The sequence below is a fragment of the Malania oleifera genome, chromosome 1 (genome assembly GCF_029873635.1).
Source record: "Malania oleifera isolate guangnan ecotype guangnan chromosome 1, ASM2987363v1, whole genome shotgun sequence".
Lineage (NCBI taxonomy): Eukaryota > Viridiplantae > Streptophyta > Magnoliopsida > Santalales > Ximeniaceae > Malania > Malania oleifera.
This window is the reverse complement of record NC_080417.1, coordinates 1,023,767-1,047,025: the sequence shown is the minus strand read 5'-3', so window position 1 is coordinate 1,047,025 and position 23,259 is coordinate 1,023,767. Positions and strand designations below refer to the sequence as shown.

The window sequence follows — 23,259 nt, the reverse complement described above, 5'->3', positions numbered from 1 at the left end:
AAACAGAGTTACCAGAACTTGAAGAGGAAAACCCATACCTGTCTGGGGTTATAGACACTCGAGAAGAACGACATACCAAAGGCTTTGGAGGTGCTGCAACTGACTGAATTTGGAGCGTGGTAGGATCAGATATCGGATGAGCTACCGGAAGAAACTATGGGCTGGGGCGCCGCGTATGCACACTACTTGGTTTAAAACAAGAACTAACTGGATGAGGATCCGAGAACTGCTCCTCAAAGGAGGGGAGAATATCAGTAGGAGAGGAGGGTGGACATAGGAAAGAAATGTTGATTTTCAAAGAAAATAGCATTTTTAGAAATGCGTGTACGATGTAATGTAGGATGATAGCAAACAATCCCTTTTGACACGCATTGTATCCCAAGAATGCACATCGAAACGATTGAGTAGATAATTTATGTCGTTCATGAGGAGGTAAATGAACAAAACATACACAACCAAAGGTACGGAGGTTATCGTAACTAGGTTGCTTAGCAAATAAATGGAAATAGGGAGACTCCATGAGTAGGACTTGAGAAGGTAAACGATTAATAAAGTAAGTAGCAATTTTCAGAGCCTCTACCCAGAACAAGGATGGAACAGAGGATTCTAGCAAGAGAGTACGGACCACATCTGGGAGATGACGATTTTTTCCGTTCGGGTACTCCATTCTCTGTTGGGGAGTAGCAAGACATAAACTTTGATGAATAATGCCTTTAGAAGCCAAAAATGCCTGAAACTTAGTAGACACATATTCACCAAATCTGTGCATAGTGTCTTAATGGAAGCAGAAAATTGATTGTCAACATATGCTAAAAACTCAGTGAAAGTACGAAAAACCTCAGATTTAGAGCAAAGAAAGTAGACCCAAGTAAATTTGCTATGATCATCAATGAAAGTCACATAGTATTTAAATTTTTCATATGAACTAACTGGGGAAGGTCCCTAAACATCACTATGGATAAGCTCAAAACACTGAGAAGCTTTACTAGCATGCAAAGGGAAGGGAAGGGAAGAGTTTTGCTTTTACCAAGTTTACAAGAGGCATGCTCAAGAGATAAAGACGAACTTTCTTTATCACCAAGTAAACTAGAGTTCAATACATGAGATAAGAGTTTTGTGATGGCCTAAACGACGATGCCACACCATACTAAGATCTGAAACATTATTACAAGCAAAAGACTTAATAGAAGAAACTGGAGAACGTGCTGGAATAAGCAAAAGTAGTGGAAACAAGCACCCCACTTTAGGTCCCTTTGCGATTGGCTCCCTCGTTACTTGGTCCTGCACAACACAACCATTACCAGAAAAACTAACAGCACAATTGTTATCAACTAATTGACCAACAGAAATAAGATTCGTGGAAAGTTGAGGAGCAAGAAATACATTAGGAACTTAGAAGAGGCATCCCCGACAGTAGCTATTGGCAAAGAACTGCCATTGGCAGTCTGAATAGCAGATTGACTAGTGTAGGGCCGAACATGACACAAGGTAGTGGGATTATTCGTCATGTGATTAGATGCACCCGAGTCCACATACCAGAGATTAGTAGAATTGTTACCTTGGAGCCGTATTGTTGATAATGTTGAAATTAGCATTTGTTGCACCATTTCGGGTGTGCAGTAATTCGTTGGAGGAGGTGCAGGAACAGAGAAGTCACCTGAAGAAGAGCTAGGGGCTGCAAAAGTCACTGTGAGGGTTACACAAACAGAAGTCTGTGGGCGGATACGACATTCTTTGATAATGTGACCCTTCTTCTTGCAATAAGAGCAGAATTTCTTGGGACAATTAGCAGAGTTATGTCCAAATTCTTTGCAGCAAAAACACTTCAAAGTGCTAGAATGCGCAGGCGGTCCTCGTCTTTGAGCAGCATAAGCCACAAGGACAGACTCGGAACTACCATGAGATTGTGCCAAAGTAACTTGAGTACTAAGCTGTTGTTTTTCACGAAGTAACTCATCAAAACAAACATCTAGAGAAGGAATAGGAGAGCGATTTAGCAGAGACGAGCAAACAGATTCATACTCGGGGCGGAGTTTCATAAGAAACTGATCACGACGACTAGTCTCGTGAAGACGTTGAATAATGGGAAGAGAAGCCACATGAACTCGAATAATAGTCTTGGATGGAACGATTGTCATGTTGAAACATGACAATCGCATGCTTTAACTGAAAACGACGGACACCGTTATCTTGATGATATACTGTTTTTAAATAAATCCACATGGATTGAGCGGTGTGACAAGGTCGCAAGTTGGGGACAATATGTGGCTCATCCGAGCCAAGAAGCCACGGCATAATCCGAGCATCAAGTACAACCCATGATGGACAAGCTATGGTCTGTTTGGATTTATCAGGAATGGGTGCACAATCCGTGCCATCAATATGACCCCAAAGATCTTTTCCCTTCAGGAAAAGTTCAAATTGAATTGCCCACGTAGAATAATTGTTGCCCATAAACTTGGCATACACAGGTGCGGAGTCTATGGTAAATAATGGAGAAAATCTAGAAGCCCAAAAAAAAAAAAACAGACTGCCAAAAGAAACAGACCACCAGAAAATCTAGAAGCCCAAAATAAACAACGCGGGTAGTGAACCAAAAACCTGCTGTGCTGAGAAGATAAGTGCCAGAAACAGCAACAGAAAGCTGTTGCCTGCTTGCCGAGAGTCACAAACAGCAACAGAAACTGGAGAAATAAGTAGCAAACCAGAAACCTGCTGTGCCTGCTTGCCGAAAGTCACAAGCCTGCTCGCCAAGAGTCACAAACAGCAACAGAAACTGGAGAAATAAGTGGCAAACCAGAAACCAGCTGTGCCTGCTTGCCGAAAGTCACAAACAGCAACAGAAAACTGTTGCCTACTTGCCGAGAATCACAAGAACATAAACTGGAGGAATAAATGGCAACCTAGAAACCTGCTGTGCCAACAGCCACAGCCACAGCCACAGCCACAGCCACTGAAGTATAGAAAGAACAGAGAAAAATTCCAGAAGAAACAAAACCACAACAGCCACGAAATCATGAAGACAAAAAATCGAAGGGAAAAAAAAACTAGTAGTCGGCTGGCTCTGATACCATGTCAAATATTTTGTGATGAGTTTTGTATATTATATGTATACTTTACAAGAATGCTATACATGGAAAGTAAATAAGGTCTAGTATGATTCTAGCCCTATACAAGTAAACTATAATCTGTCAAGCGCTATACATGTAAGCTAAATATATGCTAATTGTACAAAATAATGGATTGAAATATAAGGAAATAAATGTGGGCTGAAGTAAGGAAAGAAATCTTCTGCTTTGCTATTTGCTGTTCCGTTGACACCTATAACCTCCAAATTACAAAGCTTCTCCCCATAATTCTAACTTAGATTATACTCCTCTCCTAGTTTCATCAATCAAGCCAGTATCATTTGCAAACAGTTTACACATCGAATCTCTTTTTGGATACTCCTTATACGTTCATCCATCACAAATGCTAGGGCTAAAAGTGAATCCTTAATGTACACTTTTGGAAATTCCCTATGCTCCACAAATGGAGTCCTAATCCTAGCCATTACATATCCTTAATGACAGGGTATACCTACTGTATACACTTTTTTTTTTTTCCTCTAGAACCCATTATAGAACTTCCCTAGGTAATCTGCTTTCTATATGTCAATAAAAATCATGTACAAGTCCCTCTTCTTTTCCAAATTTCAATTAGGATATCATACAGTCTTATAGCTTTTCCATTTTTCATCTTTTTTAATGCAAAATTAACTTCATTAACTCTAATTTTGTGAACAAATATCAAACTTTTAGCCTTTTCCTCATTTCCAATTCTGAGTTTACATCTTCTACTTGGTTTTCATCAAATAGCTTACTAAAGTAACTTTGCAACCTTTCTTATGTCTCCTTCTTTAACCATGTCACTATCACCCTCATTTTTTATACATCTTTCATTACCTAGAAAGCTTAAATACGGCTCATTCTCCTTCTTTGTATCTAGTCTAGTGTATAAAATATTATATGCTCTATGTTTAGCTTCACTAATGACCTTTTTGCATCTTTTCTTACATTTGTATACATCTCAAAATTTTCTATGTTTCTATCAAGGTATTGAATTTTGATTTCGACTCCAATTTCGGAGCTCCAAAAATACAAAAAAATTGACTAAAATTTTGATTTTGATTTGAAAAAATAATGGAAATTAGTAGTAAAACATGAAATTCTTTTATGAAGCTTTAGAAATGATTAATAGACATAATAATGTAAGTTTTAGGACTGATATATTACAAGTAAATACATCTATGATCTGTATAAGGTGGAGAAGTTGTAATATAATATGCGCATTAAACATATTTGTAAGACAATGTACATGCAACATATTTAGTGAATTAGTTAATACAAATGAAATTCAGAAATCATTTAAATATTTTTTATTATACAAAAAATGATAATTTAGAAATGAATGGTTAAATAAAATGTTGTTGTAAGTTTATTTTTTCATATAATTTCAAAAGCACTTGTAATAATCATTTGTTTCGATAAAAATAAATAAAATAAATTAAAAGAGAAATTTCATTTCACTCCTAAATCCCTCATTTGAATTTCGAGGAAATTTTATTGCATGGTTCAAATTTTGATTTTGAGATTTCAATAAATTTCGGATGATTTGTTGAGATTTCGATGGAAATTATGCAAGACGTAAATCAACTGCCATTTCGATTTCGAGGGTGATAGAAATCAAAAATTTCGATGGAAATTTCTACAATTTTGTGGAAATTTAAGAACTTGGTTTCTATATTTTTGCCATGTTCTAAATTAAATTCGTTCTGTCTTGCCAGCTTTTTGAACATATTGATCTCACCACCAACTCTCTTTGCTAGCTAGGAATCATCCCCTAGATTCACATAAAATAAAAATGGAAAAAAACAACTAAAAAGGAATGCTGTTTGAGGTGTTTAGAAAGTACATGAAGGTTATGATGCTAGATAGAGGGGGACATGAATGGTGAAAAAAAAAAAACTAAAGAATTTCTGTACCTGTTTTTTTTTGGAAAAAGAGGGCGGCACCTCCTATCTTTATTAGAAAATCCCTCACTTATGGCGAAAGAATACCGTGGTTCCAACCTTGAGACTTGGGGAAAACAAAATCAAACCCCAAGAATCTAAAACTGACTTAACCAACTTATTCAAAACCAATAAACCAATGACCAACAACCAAACAAATAAATAAGAACTAAACAACTATAAGTGGAAAACAAACAAAACTTCGGAAGATCTCGAGAAATAAACCAACCACTCCAACCTTCACAAACACTAGCACAAAGCATCACGAGCGCAAGAAAGGAAATCCCAACAAATCCAATCGAATCATTCCCCTGACTTGCTGGGGAAGCTCATCCTGGCAACTATATGATCGAGATATACCAGATTCACTCTACTTAGCAAGAAAATACACACTTTGATTCGTCTCCCTGTAAACACGTTCCACTTTGTACTGTATGCCTCTCAATGCTAACATAAGCTCTTCCCATAATTCCCATAAGTTCTAAGCCGAACACTTCCCAGAATTAATCCACTGAACCAACAAAGCAGAGTTACAGGCAATCTCCACTTGATCAAATCCGAGATCCTTGCACAGATTAATCCCTATAATAATCTCTTTCAATTCAGCCATATTATTGGTTCCATAACCCAGTAATGAGTAAAAAACTGCTTTAAATAATCCTCTTTCATCTCTTATCATGCCTCCACCACCACAATTACCTGGGTTACCTTTACAACTTCCATCCACATTCAACTTAACCCAACCTATCCCAGGTTTACACCATTTGACTACACGAGGAAGACGGACCCTCACATTTTTTATTTGAATATCCAAAGCACGAAGGAACGGAAGGACTACAATATCCGTGCAAGAAGCAGGTGCACATTTAGTCAACTTGTTCGAAATGGATCTCAGCCAATATTTAATATCAAGCCACACAGTTCTCACCGAATCATGAATTGATTCCATCCTGGCTTTACATCAACGAGTCTAAAGTCTCCAAATGATGAGACTAGATATGAGACCTACCAAAATGCCTAACTGTGAGGCCCGTCTTGCACAACTAAACTAGAAATTAACTCTGGCTTTCCATGTATTCGTTGCCATACGACTAACACCCAACCCCACTGCTGCTTGTTTCCATACCTCCCGAGCAAGAGATTCAATCTTGGCATTTGAACAACAATCACATTGAGAGGCCATCTGAACACCTACTTCTTGAAGACAAGCGAACCAAGACTTTCACATACAAATTGACACCCGTTTTGGCAACATAGGATGTCAGATCCATTTTGAAACTAAGAATTCCTTTTTACGTTCCTTTATAATTTCCCAACACTTGCTTTGGTAAATTTCCCATCTATTGAAGGTTCCCAAATTACTGTATTTGGACCCTCTTTGCAAGAAATAGCAGAGTTCATTACTTCCTCAGCTTGTTCTTTACCCAACAGATCCACTAATAGATCAACATTCCACCCATCTCTATCCTAACAATCTCGTTGGTGGGATATTAGCTTTTGCTGACCTGAACTGAGATGAACACCCATCGACAATTCTTATCTTTAAAGTTCTGTTATGTTAATAATAGAAATATATTAAATATAGAACAATTATACAAATTTATTCCGTAGATATATTATTGGTCTCCCTAAACAATGAATAAATTCATTTCTATGGAAGATCAGATGTCAATGAGGACTCAATTATTGTGGTTTTTTTTTTGTTATTGATTCTATGGGCTGAGCAAGCTAGATCAATGTGGCTTAATACACTGATCACTCAAAATTAAAATAGCTTCCTGTGACTCATTCTATCTGCTTCCCTTTTTCTTTCTTCTTTTTGGTTTATTGTAAAAGACTGCCTTCTACTCCCGCTTTTCACGCTCTCTTGGGGGCCAGGGTGATAGCCTGCCTTGCGCTGTGCGGTTGTATTGAAAATTGAGCTGCAAATTGGGTGGTAATTTTCACTTGTGTATATTTAGCCTGGCATTGTGGACAAGAAGGTACCAAATTGTATCATTCTTGTTCACTTGCTGAAGTTGCATGGTAAATAATGGCACAAATAAGTGCATGAGTTCAACCTGTTCTTGTGTTAGAAAACATCAGGAACTTTCGCCTACCCTTTGAAATGGAATGAACATTATATACATTTTGTGTGGTGGAAAATTTGCTTGGAATTTGGAAAGATACATGTGAGGCCACTTTCTACAAAAGAATTGTATACTCTTTTAAGTTTTTTGTTTTTGAGTCAAGAGGGAAAAAAGTTTGTTGCCAAGATTTAAGTAGATCAAGAAGTTTGTCTGACTCATTGCCATTATTTCTTTTAGGTATGCTAGTATCTTGAAGCATACCAGAACTGCCATTTTACACCTGGTTCTTTTTATAGCGTTAGATAAGTGTCTAAAACATCCATCTCAAATGAATCACTTAAACCTTCCACCTAAGTTGCCCAGTTGAGTCAGAAAAGTGTTACTTTATTGTTGAAAATTTCCAAATATCTGAATCCTGTGGTTGGTAATTCTACATGCAGGCGCCATCCTAGCCCAACCCGAGAGATGCTTGAGCCTCTGCTGCAAACAGCTACTGCTGTTGGACTCAACTTGGATATCTCATCATCAAAATCCCTGGCTGATTCGCTTGACAATGCTGTGGTAAAGTGTACTGGCATAGCTGATGCACATCCTGTGGGTTTTTTATAACTTTACCATTTACATAATGACTAAAGCATTTTGCAAGTCAGTAATGTTGGGCGCTTGAAGTTTCCTTGGTTTCTTATGCTATTCATGCTATATGTTACATTTTTAGGCTTCAATTTGTTTTTTATAAAAGTTTGCTGGTTTATATGGGATTTGTTCACTTGGATGCTCCTCTTTGTCTCTCTCGTAGTTTAATAAAGAAATTTGTTTGCTAGGGTGATGATCCGTACTTCAATAAGATGATTCGGATACTAGCAACCAGATGCATGACACAGGTAATTTTACTTGATTGTTTGAGTGAATTTATTTTTCTTTATAAAGTACAATCAATGTCTAAATTGAATTCTTTTGTGTTATTGATTTACAAATGTAGGCAGTTTACTTCTGTAGTGGGGATCTCAGTCCCCCAGAATTTCATCATTATGGGCTTGCTTCACCTCTCTATACTCATTTTACCTCTCCTATACGGAGATATGCAGGTCGGTGGATTTTTTTTTCTTGGTAAATGAGATATTGGTAATTTAAGTCTGATCTGCCTTTTCTTGCAGATGTCATTGTACATAGGCTGCTTGCTGCATCTTTAGGGATATACAAGCTTCCAGCAATTTTCCAAGACAGACCCCAACTCACAAATATTGCTGATAGTAAGGAATATGTCCCTTTGCTTTTAGGATTGTTCTTGTGCTTGATAAACACAATTATTTGTCATTTTCTTCATGGGGATGGATTTATGTTGAGACTAAAGCAGCGTGTTGTGTTATAGCTTATTTGTTTCTAGTTTTGAAGTAGTGTATGTTCATACTCATGCCCTTGTAGTTTGAAATGATCATCTCTACAACAACAACAACCACCACCCTTAAATCCACTAGTTGGGGTCAGCTACATGAATCCTTTTTCGCCAATTCACCTTATTCAAAACATTTTCCTCTATTAGATTAGGGGGCTATTAAATCTTTCCTCACTACCTCATTCCAAGTAATTTTAGGCCTATCCCTACCCCTTTTCATATAAGAAACCATAACTCACTCACTTATCCTTAAAGGTGCTCTACTAGGCCTATGTTTTAAATGCCCAAACCATCTAAGTCGCCCCTCCCTTATCTTGTTTTCAACCGGTGTTATGCCTAAATTTTTGTGTATTTGCTCATTTCTTACTTTATGTTTTAATGTTAAACCACTCATCCACCTTAGCATACGCATATCAACAACTTTCGTTCTTTGCATATGTTGTTTCTTAGTTGCCAACATTCTGGACCATAAAACATAGCTGGCCTTATAGTCGTCTTAAAATTTTCCTTTTAATTTTAATTGTATTCGACGATCACACAACACACCTGACACACTCTTCCATTTTATCCAATCTGTCTTAATTCTATATACATCATCTTTTTCAATTTCCCCTTCACCTTGCATAATAGATCCAAGATATCTAAATCTATCAGTGCTATTAATTTCTTGATTATCCAATTTAATCTTCTCTTTGTTGCTACTCCTTACATTACTGAAATTGCATTTCATATATTCAGTCTTATTCCTACTTATCCTAAATCCTTTAGACTCTAATGTGACTTTTCAAAGTTTTGGCTTAGATTCCACTCTACTCCTACTATCATTGATCAATGCGATATCATCTGCAAACAACATATACCAAGGGATCTCATCTTGGGTATTCCTAGTAATTTCATCAATTACTAAAGTAAAAAAGATAAGGTCTCAAAGTAGAACCTTGATGAACACCTATTGAGATTGGGAACTTTCTAGACTCTCCTCCTGTCGCTAGTCACTATTGTATCATACGTATCCTTAATGACCTCCGTATATCAACTGCGAACTCCTTTGTTATCTAATACCCACCGAAGCACTTCCCTAGGTACGCTATCATAAGTTTTCTCTAGATCAAAGAAAACCATATGCAAGTCCTTCTTTTCCCTAAACTTTTCCATTAAACGTTAAAATATAAAGAACTTCTATTGTTGATCTCGTAGACAAAAAATCAAATTGATTTTTTGAAATCTTAGTTTCTAATTTTATTCTAAAAATACCCTTTCCCATAATTTCATCGTATGACTCAAAATCTTAATTCCACAGTAATTATTACAGTTTTGAATGTCGTCTTTATTTTCATATAGGGTTACTAACGTACGTTTGCTCCATTATTTTGGCATTTTCTTGGTTTTTATAATATTAGTGAATAGATTAGTTAACCAAATAATTCCTTTATCCCCTAAACATTTCCCACTTTTCATCTTTTTTAATTCCATCTTAACTTCAAGGACTCTAATTTTACGAATAAATCTCCTATTTTTAGTCTTCTCTTCATTTGTTGATTCCAAGTTTAATCTTGCATTTTGGTTTTTATTGAACAACTTATCAAAGTATATCTGCCACCTTTCTTTTATGTCTTCTTCTCTAATTAAGACATTATCATTCTCATCCTTTATATATTTTAGAAAACCTAAATCTTTGCATATTATCTTTTTCTTCCTTTTTTGTATCTAGCTTAGTATATAAAGTATCATAAGCTCTATCTTTAGCTTCATTAACAGTCTTTTTTTTTTTTTTTGCGTTTTTCCTTGCTTCTTTATGTTTTTCAAGATTTTCTATATTTCTACAATTTTGCCATATCTTGTACCAATTTATTTTTATCTTAATGGCTTTTTGGACTTCTTGATCCCACTACCAACTTTCTTTACTACCCAAGTGTCTTCCTTTGGATTCACCTAAGGCTGCTTCTTACAGTAGAATTTGCCCTTTTATTTCAAACAGTATTTGCATCAACCTTATCTCCTTTTGTCCAATTACACTCTTTGTTCATTTTATCTTTGAATTTTACTATATTATCTCCCTTCAAGTTCCACCATCTAGTCCTCTTGTGTTGATTTATGTTACTCCTTCTCTTCCATTTTTAATATGTATATCTAATACTGAGACTCTATGTAGTGTAGCCAAACTTTCCCTTGGGGTAACTTTACAATTCTTACAAGATAGACAATCCTTGTTCTTAGTTAAAAAGAAATCTAATTGACTTTTATTGTACCCACTCTTGAAAGTTATTAAGTGTTCTTCTGTTTTTACAAGGCGAGTATTAATATAACCAAATCATAAGATATGGCAAAATCTAAGATTGTATCACTAGGCTCATTTTTATCTCCATCCATGGCCTCCATGTATCTTCTCATACCCTATATTATCCTTCCCAATGTGACCATTCAAATCAACTCCTATGAATATCTTTTCAGACATTGGGATCCCTTGTAAAATACTGTCCGTATCTATCCAAAATTGTCTTTTTAGATTTTCTGTTAAGCCTATTTGAGGAGCATATGCACCAATGACGTTCACTATCTCCAGACCTAAAACTAACTTGATTGTAATGATCCTACCCCCTATTCTTTTAACATCTACTACATTTTCTTTTAGGTCTCTATCTACAATAATATCCACCCGTTTTTATATTTCTGTTTTCTAGTGTACTAAAGTTTAAATCCTGATTTTTCAATTTCCTTAGCTCTCTCCTACCCATTTTGTCTCTTGAAGGCAGATTATAAATTAATTTTCCTTCTAAACATTATTTCTACTATTTTCATACTTTTTCCTGTAAGAGTCCCTATATTCAAGTTGCTAATCTTATCTCAGTTTCTTGTACAAACTTATTAACCCACGCCCTTTTATATTAACCCAGTCTATTCCTTTGCTCTTGGTGATTTGAAATGATCACATCTCTACTGAGCAGTAAACTTAGAAATAATAAATCCATATGTATAACTTCCCATTGTCATATTGATGTTGTGATTGCTCATGCGAAATTTTAATCTAGTTACCACATGCTGTGAGTTTATCTTGTCTCCGCCCTTTTAATTCATCTATAATTTCTTGTATTTTCACATTTGAAATCATCTAACAATTTTGATGATTTTCATTGAAAGAGGTTCTGCATTTAATGGGGCATTTGGTTCACAAGATTTTCCGACATTCCTGAGAATGTAGTATTCATGGTATCTCATTCCCATGTTTGTTTTTGGTGTCGGAATTCGACATGATGGTAATCTCACATTCTTTGAGAATGGAGGAGTCCTACAAAACATGGGAATCCCATTCCCATACTCCCTCATGGGCAAGTCACTAAATTGCTCCAGTATTTTGGCTGGTTGGACGTTAATGGCCTCATAATATAGTATTGTTACATGCTATTATTATATTTAAAATAATAAAGTATTATTACAATAAGAATAGATATTACTATGTTAAAATAATATAGAATAATAGTCTCTTTTCTTTGGGTTACAACTTGTAAGTTTTCCTTTGTGCTAATATATTCTCTTACCTTCTATGGAAAAAGGTATGAAGTGGTGGTTAAAAATTTGAGATGACATTGCCCTTGTTATTTTGGTTAATTGGATTATTATTTGTTTATTTTTTGTTCATATTGGTTGGAATTTTTAGGACATGGATTTAATTTGATACATATTCATAACAAGTTCTTGTGTTGAAAAAATATAATTATTCTTCAAATGTTTTTCATACATAGGTCAAGGGTGTAACCTATTTTGAGCCAAGCACTGACATGAGCATGTTGTGTACATTCCTAGGAATTTTACTAGGACTAAACAAAAATATTCCCATGAGGTAGCCCATTCCCAAGAACAAGACTCTTGGGAATGTTATTCCATAGGAATATTTTTTATCTTGCGAACCAAAGGCCACCTCAAATTCCATTTTATATTGGCATCACTACAACAAAAATGTTGTTGCCATTTTGGCCATCATTTTTATAAAATTTTAAATCATAGCTTTTTTGCTTAGGATCTCTACCTAGTATCTTTTTGGCCTTTGCATTGTGAGTGCAATTTACCATTATCTATTATCGGTGCAATGGTTAAATTTTCTCAAACATATAATTAAAATTTTTCATTATTTTTTTCTTGCTTGTTCATTTCAGCACCTTTGTTTTAGTTACTCTCAATATCTTGTCCCTTATAGGCGACTGAATAAAAATATTTGATCTTTAATATTCTGAACATAGATGTTCCATTTCCAATTTAATAGCTTTTGGAACTACCAAGACCTTTTATAGTACTTAAGGGTAGGGGTGTGCAAACAATCAGTTTAGTCAAATTCGGTTAATTAACCGAATTAATCGAAATTTTTGATCAACAATAATCTCTAACCAAACCGACTGAATTAGGTGTTGTAACCGAACCGTACCCGACCGAACCAACTTTTCGAGTAATTCGGTTAAATCGAAACCGAATTTGACCGAAATAATTTAAAATTAATAAAGGGAGAGTAGAGAGAGGGCGGCGCAAGGGCTTCTGTCTGAAACGGGAATCCCAATCACTCCAATAAGGATCAAATCTGCAGAGATTAAGGCGGATCTGGTACCGAAATAATTTAAAATTAATAAAGGGAGAGTAGAGAGAGGGCGACGCAAGGGCTTCTGTCTGAAACGGGAATCCCAATCACTCCAATAAGGATCAAATCTGCAGAGATTAAGGCAGATCTAGTAGGTGATATCAAGATCTAGGCGAAATTTGGTTGAATATGAGCTTACAGGAATATTAAAGTGAAGAAGCGGTGGAATGAAAGAAGGGTGGGACGAGAACGATCGTTGGCCATAGGAGGATCGAGTTTTGTGTAGAGTTAAGCTGACTTTCAATCCCATCTAAGCTGAAAAGCTTTTCAAATCCTGAGAACGAAGCCAGATTAGGTAATCTGCTTGCAGATCACGGTCATTTATGGAGTTATCCCATCAAGAAAAGGCCAAAAAGTAAAGCAGCGTTTGGCTTGGAAGAAAAGGCATTGAGTGGGAAGTCATTGGCTCCTCGAAATTCTAAAGGTCAGTATTAATTATGGTGTCAGGAGTAATGATGGAAGCCGAACAGTTAAATCGAAGAAAAATTGAATAAAAGAAGAAGATAGCAAGGAGATAGAGATTTAAAAGTTTTGATTTAGGCCCCATGAAGTGTAAGGGAATAGCAGCATTTAATGCTACCTGGAGGGTTCAGTAAGGGAAAGAGAGATTAGAGTTTTTGATAGCTAGAGATCATTGCGGGTTTTAAATTTTGAGTTGATTGGCAGCAAGAATTCATACATTGATTTAATAAATAAATTAAAAAATGGAAGAGTTATATAATATATAATATATCAATTATATTTAGTATTACTAATTTATATTTAATTTTTAATTAATTAGTAATTTGGGTAATTTGGTTAACCGAATTAAAATTCCCTATACCCGAACTGAAAACTGAAAACCCAAAATTATTTAAATCTGTAATCGAACCAAACCGAACCTCTATATTAACCGAACTGAACCGACCAAACTCGGTCGGTTAATTCGGTTAAACCCGAATTATGCTCACCTCTATTTAAGGGGTTGTTTTGGTATCACGGTAAAAAATTAGAGAAACGAAAACCAAAAACTAAAAACTAGAAACCAGCAACCTGTTTGGTTAACATTTATAAAACTAATACAAATTAAAAAATGATCATTTTCATCTTTAAATAAAAAAATATTGTAAAAATATGATTAAAATAATAAAATTACAAATAATATACATTAAAAAAATTACTATAATAAAAATAAAATTTATTATAATTATTTTACTTGTTCTACTTTCAAAATTTACTTTACAATAAAAATTTTATTGACCATGACAATTGAAAAAGTGTGAAATCATTTTGTAATTGGCTTTATTATTATTTTTTAAATTTATGTTTATTTATCTTTTAATTATATTTAAATTCATATGATTTTTAATTTTGATTTTAATTTAAAAGTGTATAAAATAAATAATTTAATCCAAAAAACAAACTATTTCTGGAGATTAAAATTTTTGGCAGATAGATGAAAACCAACAATAGAAATAGAAAACTAACAACATAAATAAACGCATTTTTATAATCTGTTTCTTTATTATTGAGAAATAGAAACAGAAAATAGAAAACAACAATGACACCAAATCGACCCCAAAAATCTATTCATGACTTGAGTTTGAATATACCTTATATGATTTTCTTAATTTCTATGTCTTCATTTTTGAACTTTTGAGCTCTTTCTGTCTCTATTTGTTGGGTTGGACGATTGAGAAAATTACTTTTACTTTTCATGCGGTTTGGATCTTGTTTTCTTTACTGTTTATATGCTTGTAGCTTCAAGAAGATTGTTGTGTGGATGAATAGACATTTGAATCCCAATTTGGGACTTTGTGTAGCATCTGAATTAGTTCAATTCTCTTTCGCTTCTGGGGACATCTTTTTGCATAATGCCCCTTTTGATTGCAGATGTAACATTGATGATCTTTTAATTCTTTCTCATGCTTCCTCTTTCTCTAATATTTCCAACGTGTTTCTCTTTATGCTTTGATCTTCTGGATTTTTTGTGGGGATAAACATCTTCTCGTTCTCTTGTTGGGCAAGAGCATTGCTTGTTTCCTTTGCACTTGATGAGGAGGTCCTTCCTTTTGCATTCCTTGGTTATTTTCATTCTTGCTTTTTGGACTCTTCTATACATGTCATACTTTTTGTAGAGGGCATCCAGATTCATAAGAGCACTCTGATATAGTTTACCAAGGGAGGTGCTTTCAAGTCTTTTTCCACTCATTTGAAGTTCTCGAAGGACTACGTCTCTTAGAGGATCAGGCAAAGCTATTAAGATAGACTTGCTTGAGGTTGATGTCATCTGGTCCGCATAGAGTGTAATATCTTTCAAAGATAAGATTATAATGCTTCTCTAGATCTTTTCTTTTAAGTGAGCAACATTTAATCTTCATGTATTCTTCTCTGCCTTGAGTGACGTGGTCTTCCTAGGCACCACAGAATTCTACAATGATTGTGGAGATGAAGACATCCAGGTTTGGCACTTGCGATATTTGCAACTGCTTGTAACCTCCAAGGTTTATCCACCAGATTTTTAGTCTTCCAACGAACTTAAAGACAACCCTTCCAATGACTTCTTTGAGGGTAATTCCCTCTTTCATTAATTCTGTTGTGCACCAAGCGTGGAGTTTAAGGATATTATTCCTCCACTAGTTTGGAGGGATTCCTTCCAATGAAATGGTTGGCCCATTTCTATTGTTTCTTGAACTATCGTGGGAATAGCAGATGAGGTATTATCTAAGAGGCTGATGTTGTCATCTACTCCTTCATCGTTTGTAGGACTGTCATATTCCGTCCTGTGGGTGGATGGCTAGGTCATCATTGTAGGCTTTGAAAGTTGAATCTCTTCCTTAGATGAATCATTATCCGTTATGATGGCAAGTGTTGATTTTGGTGCTTCTTCTAGATGTAATGGCACAGCCATCTTAGTAAAGAGTTTGGAGATAGGGTTATCCTTTTCTATAACCCCAATTTGTGGTTCTTGATCTGGATCACTTGATTCTCCAAATTTTTGCTTATCTTTCTTCTTTTGAGCGGTGGACTGCCATTGACTCAACCCTCTAGGTTTGTGCTGGTTTTTGAGTCTACTGCCTCTTTTTGAGATGGAGGAAAGAGTCACTACCTCTGAAGGACGCTTGCATTGATACCAGTTGAAACGTTGGTTTAGGAGAGCTAAAAGCGAAAGTGGATGGAGGGAAAAGAGGGTTAATCCTCACTTGTCTATGCTGTCGCTGTTGGCTTTGGTTGATGGAATTTAGCTGAGCTTTGAGGTGCTGCATTTTTGCTTTTTTCTTTTTAAAGGCTGGAGAGAATACCAACATGTGCTCAATCATTTGCATTAGCTCCTTATGCAGTCTTTGGATATGGTTCCGACATTTGTCGATGAGGATAGATGTGATATCGAACTTGTTTTCGAAATTGTTGGCCAATTCTCTCTGGTTATCCATAATTTGCTGGAGCATTCTATATTGGGCTATGACATTTTATGACTGCCAATTGGGAGTTGCCTCAGCTGGGGATACTTGCTTAATAGATCCGTTTGGTTTGATTACAATTGGATCTTTGATCTTCCAGGAGTGCTTTGTTCAGGATCGCACATCTTTGTACTCTAATAGTGGGAAATCACCATCATAGTTCAAAGGTCTTAGCATGTTAATCTGGGGAAATTTATCATCTTTTGTTCTTTTCCCCTCGTACTTGACATTAGGGGTGAGCATAATTTGGTTAAAACCGAATTAACCGAGTAAATTCGGTCGGTTCGATTCGGTTAAAAATTTATTCAGTTTGGTTCGGTTTTCATTTTTGTTGAATTTCTGTTTTTGATTTTCGGTTCGGTTTATGGGTTCGGTTAATTCGGTATTAATAATAAATAATTATATATATTATATATTAAAATATTATATATATTATTATATATATACTAAATATTTATTTAATTTTATATTATATATATTAAAATTTAATATATATTATTTGTAGTATTTATATTTTATATATATTAAAAATCTATATTATATTTTATATATATATATATATATATATATATATAAATATTAAATCGGTTAACTAATTTAACTGAATTTCCATTCAATCGGTTTTGAGTTCGGTTAAATATGGAATTTCGGTCGATTCGGTTAATGAGGTTTTTTAACCAAAATTTTTCGGTTAATTCGGTTAATTAATCAAATTCACCGAACCGATCGAATGCTCACCCCTACTTGACATAGTATTCAAATTTGTTTGATGGTTCTCCTAACAAGCCGACTTTTGGATCTTTGTCTTCATATCTCTTTTTGAGTTTCTGCTGGAACTTCTTCTTCTTCTTACGTCTAACTTCTTCTTCATTGGACCATTCGTACATTGGATCATTAAGGCATTCATTACAGGTACAATCAATGTCAAACCACTTATGACCGGATTTTTTCATGGGTTCGTAAACCGCAAAACCGTCTCCTTTGAAGTATGGGATAGGGACCTGAGATCCTAGAGAAGTTGGATCGGTCAGGTCGACAGAGGTGGTTGACAGTCGAATCATGATCTTTTGGTCCTTCGGTACTGATGATGAATTTTGAGGTGGTAGGATCATCACGGTGGGAAAGATATGCTGAGGAGATGAGTTTGTTGAGGATTTGTGATCCTTTGGGAAGGTGATGTGAACATCGCCATTTTTCATAGTTTTATAGACTGGATCATGGAGGATGACCGGCTTAGGAATCTGGTGAACCTGCTCATACTTGATTACCCAAGACTTTGGGAGAAGTTTTAGGAGTTATTCTCTAGGTAGTTGCCTTGGGATGTGGACATGGCTCGGGACAAGACAAGTATCATAATTAACTAGGAGAGCATCTTGATTTTCCCGAGGGGTTGCCAGATCAAAAGAATGGTTCTGAAGTCTATAAACCATTTGATGGTGGAGGGTGGTTGCAATGGAATTAGAGATCTAGGGTGCTCCAACAATTTGGAAATGGATTTTAAGAGTAGTTCTCATACTGGGATCAAATAGATGCAAACTGAAATTGGGGAAGATTGTGAAACTAACCATCCCTACATTCAATGTTGTTTGCATCGTGGCAATGCATACATGCTCGTGCTTATAAAAAATTTGAATCAAGGAGAGCAATTCTAGAGCAAACCGGAATGCCTCATCTCCCGTGAAAGGTAAGGTAGAGCTTAATTGCACCAATATGAATATGGGTGGGTCCCTGGTTGAGATACTTTCTATGAAACTTTGGGGAGAATTCCAGAGTGATGAACTGTTCCGCTTCAGTTGCCAAGAGCTGGTGAGAGTCAAAAGGAGAAGCCTCAATAACTTCTTTGACACCTCTCAGTATGGATGTCTTGACAGTGAATTTCTTCAAGATGTTTAGAGGGTATTTGGTTTTGTCATAGACATAATATTGGTTTGTAATATGAGGACTCTTGGTTTGAGGAACCAACTATCTTCTGGTACATAAGCTACTTCATACATATAGTCATGACGATTTAGTCTTAAGGCAGATGAAGATTTGGGGGAAGAGCTGAGGGAAGGGGACGAAGTCAACATGGTTCTAGAAGACATGACTTCTTAATTGACACGATTAGAACCTTCTCGACCTTCAAACAAGTCAAGGGCACCTTAGGTCTTATTCTCTAATGACTTCAAGAGAAAAGGGGAGCTTAGAATGAAACCTACATTCTGGTTTTGTCCATCACTGTTCTGATGTGGAGGATGTGCCTATTGGGATAAATAATTTGTGGTAGTTGGGACGTGTGAGCTCCTAATTTTTGTTGTTTTTTTCCCACTTTGGTTTTAGGTTTTGAGTGCGAATATTTTTTTCTGCTAGTTGCAAAATGATAGGTTAAACCTCAGGGTTGTATGTCTCTCTTTTTATTTTTTATTTTTGTTTTTGTTTTAATCAACAATATGTGTAACGCCCAGACCCTTTAAGTGGGCTTGGAGTGCTACTAATCCATTCATTTACCTGCTAACCAACATTCCAATATCATTTATGCATCGGAAAATATAATTATAATCTTCCAACAAATATAATTCCAAAGTTTTCTAAATCTATCTACACACCATAATAAACCATACATCCCAGTATTCACATATATACATATCTCCAAAACATAAGCTACACTTCCAATATTCACAACCAACCATTTCTCAGGAGACCTAAAACATAAAACATAAAATATTTATATCCCAAAATATTATCAAAATTATACCCTTTTCTTTCTGTAACCCAAAATGCTATATCCTACTCGAGCTCTCTAAGCTCGATCTCGTAGAGGTCCCGAAAAAGATAAATTTATATTCGGGTGAGACTCATCTCAATAAGGGAAGAAACAATATATTAAAACAGTATGTGGACAACATGAGTTTATATAACAACATAATATTTAACATTTAAAAATCGTTAAAATAATTTCTGAAATCATTCTCTAAGCCTAACCAAACACATGCAAAAGATTTAATCCACGAGATTACCCAAGGATATGGGTGATTACCCGCTCATACAAGTAGCACCCCTCTACTCTGATACTTAGGCAACCCGAAGGTCACTACTGAAGCATATCAGGGCACTCACCTTACTCAGTAAGCCCTCTAGTGTTAGATTGATCTCGTACTCACATAGTTCAAACAATGGCTTATCAGTGAAGGCCCCAAGGATAGGGAAATCTACCCACTCATAGAAGTAGGTTCCTTCTGCCCTAGTGCGTTATGCAGCTTACTGCTACATCTGATATTACTAGCGTACTCGCCTTTCTCAGCAAGTCCTAGGGCGAAGAGTTTGCCCCGCCCCAGTCGTAACATGTTCTATTAGCAGAAATACTTCTAATATAATAATATATTATTCTTTCTGTCATTATTCAACCATTCACATATGTTCATGTTCATAACTTTAACATTTCATTTCATTTCACTTTAAGTGACTCTTTCCTATTTTACATTGTTCACATTTCACATTTCATTTTTGTTTCATTCATTTCCATTTTCATTTCATTTCATTACATATCCAACATCTTTCAGCTGTTTTACTCAGCATCTTTCAGCTGTCATATATTTACATGGTTGCATTAGCATACACAAGTAGCATGGTTCATATCATATTTCATTCTTAATGCTTTACTTAGCTTGCATCTCATACAATTAATATATATTTGCACAGAACTTACATTTACTCATGCCACACAATTTAGCAATAAAAGTCATACATTGCCTGTAAAATAAGCCAACCAATATTTAACGTTTATATACTGAAAATACCTTTCATTTCTTACATAATTATCCTAAAAATATTTTCCACTTTCATCAATTCATTTTCGCATATACGTATCTAATAAACAACCCTAAATTCGGAAAAACATAATTTAAATGGTTAGCATTTTAAACCTATACTGAAACATATACACGTATATATAACACAATTCATTTTCCATTAAATTCATAAAAATTCTAGTTTAATATATATTTTTCCCCTTACCTGAATTCTTGAACTATACCAACAGGGATCCCGAAAAGATAACTGCGGCGCTCACCCGAGTCCTGAAATAAAAATCCTAATTCCATTAAATCAACTCTAAATAAAATACTATTTAAACATTTTCTAGGCCCATAAATTCTAAATAAATAGTCATACCCTTAAATATAATCAATTTACCTAATTTCCCAAATCCCATTCTCGCTTTGGAGTGGAGCTTAAGAAACCCAAATTGAAAATTTACTCCAGCCAAAATGACGACGATTGCGACTAAGACCACGTGGTGGTACCCGATCGTCGATTTAACGGCATATTTAAGGAGAAATTGAAGAAATAGGGAAAAATTGTCTTACTTCAAGAATGGTGCCTACGCCGCTCCTACGACAAATCTGTTCCAATAGAAATGTCGGTGACGGAGTTAGGAACCTAACGCTACCTTCCGTTTCCCGATCGGCCAAATATCTATCGAGAAATGAGGGAAGAGAGAGACGGAGACGGAGAGAGGCGACGAGGAGACGTGAAGAGAGACGTTTCAGGGGGCTTCTGTTCTGTCTGCTTCCTGAGAGATGATTTCAATTGAAATCCCTCAAGAAGCTTACCTTTTTTTTTTTTTTAACTTTATTATATATTATATTATATATCACCAATCCTTATACATTTAGGCATATATATATTTAACCGTCACATAACTTAATTTAATTAATTCAGTTAAATAATATTTAATTAATTAATTAATTATTATTTTTGGATCACTACAATATGCCTATTTGTGTTGATAGTTTTCAGTTTGGTTGTCATTTGTGGTGCAATCAATTCTACAGAACTTTAATATCCAAAATTCACTTCTGTTGTTGAAATCAGTGTGTAAATTTTTTTTAATAATAAAATTTCCATGTGAAAATAAAATTACCACTAAAGTTTCTGAAATATTGAAAGAACGACCGTAAGTCATCCAAAAGATGTTTTCACCTTTCTTCAACCTTCATACACAGCAGGATGGTTCTTTGAGTACTAAAAAGTGAGTTAAAATATTATAATAATTAAGTAAAATAATTATAATTATGTTTGTTTTTATTCTAATATCTTTAATTTGTATTCTTTTGCATTTTCATTATTCTTATCAGATTTCTTAATTGTTATTTGATCCAAGGATGAAATTGAATATGCCTTGAGTTTTGGAATATTTGTTAAAGGTTATTTTAGTCTTTTAGTATTATTATTAAGTGTTTTAGTATGTAAATTAGTGATAGTAAGGGTAATATCATCATATCAGAATGTATTTGATTTGTATTATAAATTGAGGGAGAGATCTATCTTCAAGTTAGGTCTTTTATTTAATCAAAACCTCAACAAGGTATTAGAGCGTGATCCAACTTAAATCCTGTCACACTCGGTTGTGGCTGGAAAACACCCTTCCATTGCCGCCCTTCTCAGAACCACCTCGACCCTTCATTATTTCACAAAACCAACCATATAACCAAAAATAGAACCCTCTGAAACATAACCCTACAAAATCCCATCACCAGAAAGCTTCACATGCGCCGCGACGCGCCAGCCAACTGCCAGCAGTCCCGACCCCATGCACTAGCGCCTGAGAGAGATTCCGGCCACCTTTTTCTGAGTTTTGCCTTTATCATGTTCTGATTTCTTCCCTAGAACATATCATCAAGCTGTTGCTTGTTGGGCATGTTTTTTGCTCAAAGATCCAACCTTTTTCAACCATGCACTCGTGGTAATCCATTAGTTGTTGTTTGGTGTTCATAAAGGTTTTTTATTGAGTTTCTTGAAGCAGTGGCACTGTTCATAAGTTGATTTGTGAAGCTGTGGCAGTGCTATATCCAGTTTGTAGGTGGTTCACCTCGTTTGTGGTTGTTTCGGTGCTTCACATCATTTGTGGTTGTCCCGATTAGTTTTGATTGTTCTTCTTGTTTGACATTGGTGTGGCTGCTGGTTTGTGAGTGTTGGGATGGAGTCTTTGAATCTAAAAAACATGTTTCTTCATCGCTGTCGCAGATAACAACTGAAAAGTTGGATGGAAAAAATTATGTTTAGTGGTCAAGGGCTGTTTGGGTTTATTAAGTAGAATTAGGAAAATCTGACCACTTGCTCTAACTTGATCCTTTTTTATAAGAAGAGAAAAGAAGTGTAGATTCAGGAAGATGCCTTGCTTGTTTACCTCTTGTGGAATTCAATGGAGCCCTAGATTGCACGGATGTGCATGCATCTAGATACATGCAAGGAGATTTGTGATTATGCCAAGCTTCGTATTTTCTTTTACAACATGGAGATAGGACCATTTCAGATTGTTTTGGAGAGATGAAACACATTCATGAGGAGCTTAGCATCGTGCAACCTATAATCGCGACATTCGTGAGATGTAGAAGCAGAGGGAGTAGATGACAGTTCTTTGAGTTCTAGCGGGCTTGAAATTTGAGTTTGAGGCAATTCGTTCCTAGATACTTAGTTGTGCAAAGTAGCCATCATTTGCTGATGTTTATTCTCGTGTCCTTTGTGCTTTCTTTAGCACACATTCTCCTGCTCGTGTCTGGCTTTGAGAGGACAACCTTTGCTGCACATGGTGATTCTAATTCTTTGCCAAACAATTGCAAAAATTATCGAGGTGGTTTGAGCAGTCATGATGGTGGAGATGGATGAGGCACAGGCACTTCTCACAAGTGCGCTCTTTTTGGACG

General features: G+C 35.5%; 1 protein-coding gene across 1 annotated transcript in view; it reads left to right on the top strand.

Annotated features, from left to right (window-relative positions):
* The window catches only part of LOC131155206 (exosome complex exonuclease RRP44 homolog A), a 68,020-nt gene that overhangs the window by 37,266 nt on the left and 7,495 nt on the right, over positions 1-23,259 (top strand). The window contains exons 18-21 of the mRNA XM_058108175.1: positions 7,560-7,680; positions 7,941-8,000; positions 8,099-8,204; positions 8,274-8,369. Coding sequence (XP_057964158.1) covers positions 7,560-7,680; positions 7,941-8,000; positions 8,099-8,204; positions 8,274-8,369 — 383 coding nt within the window. The remainder of the gene's footprint in view (positions 1-7,559; positions 7,681-7,940; positions 8,001-8,098; positions 8,205-8,273; positions 8,370-23,259) is intronic.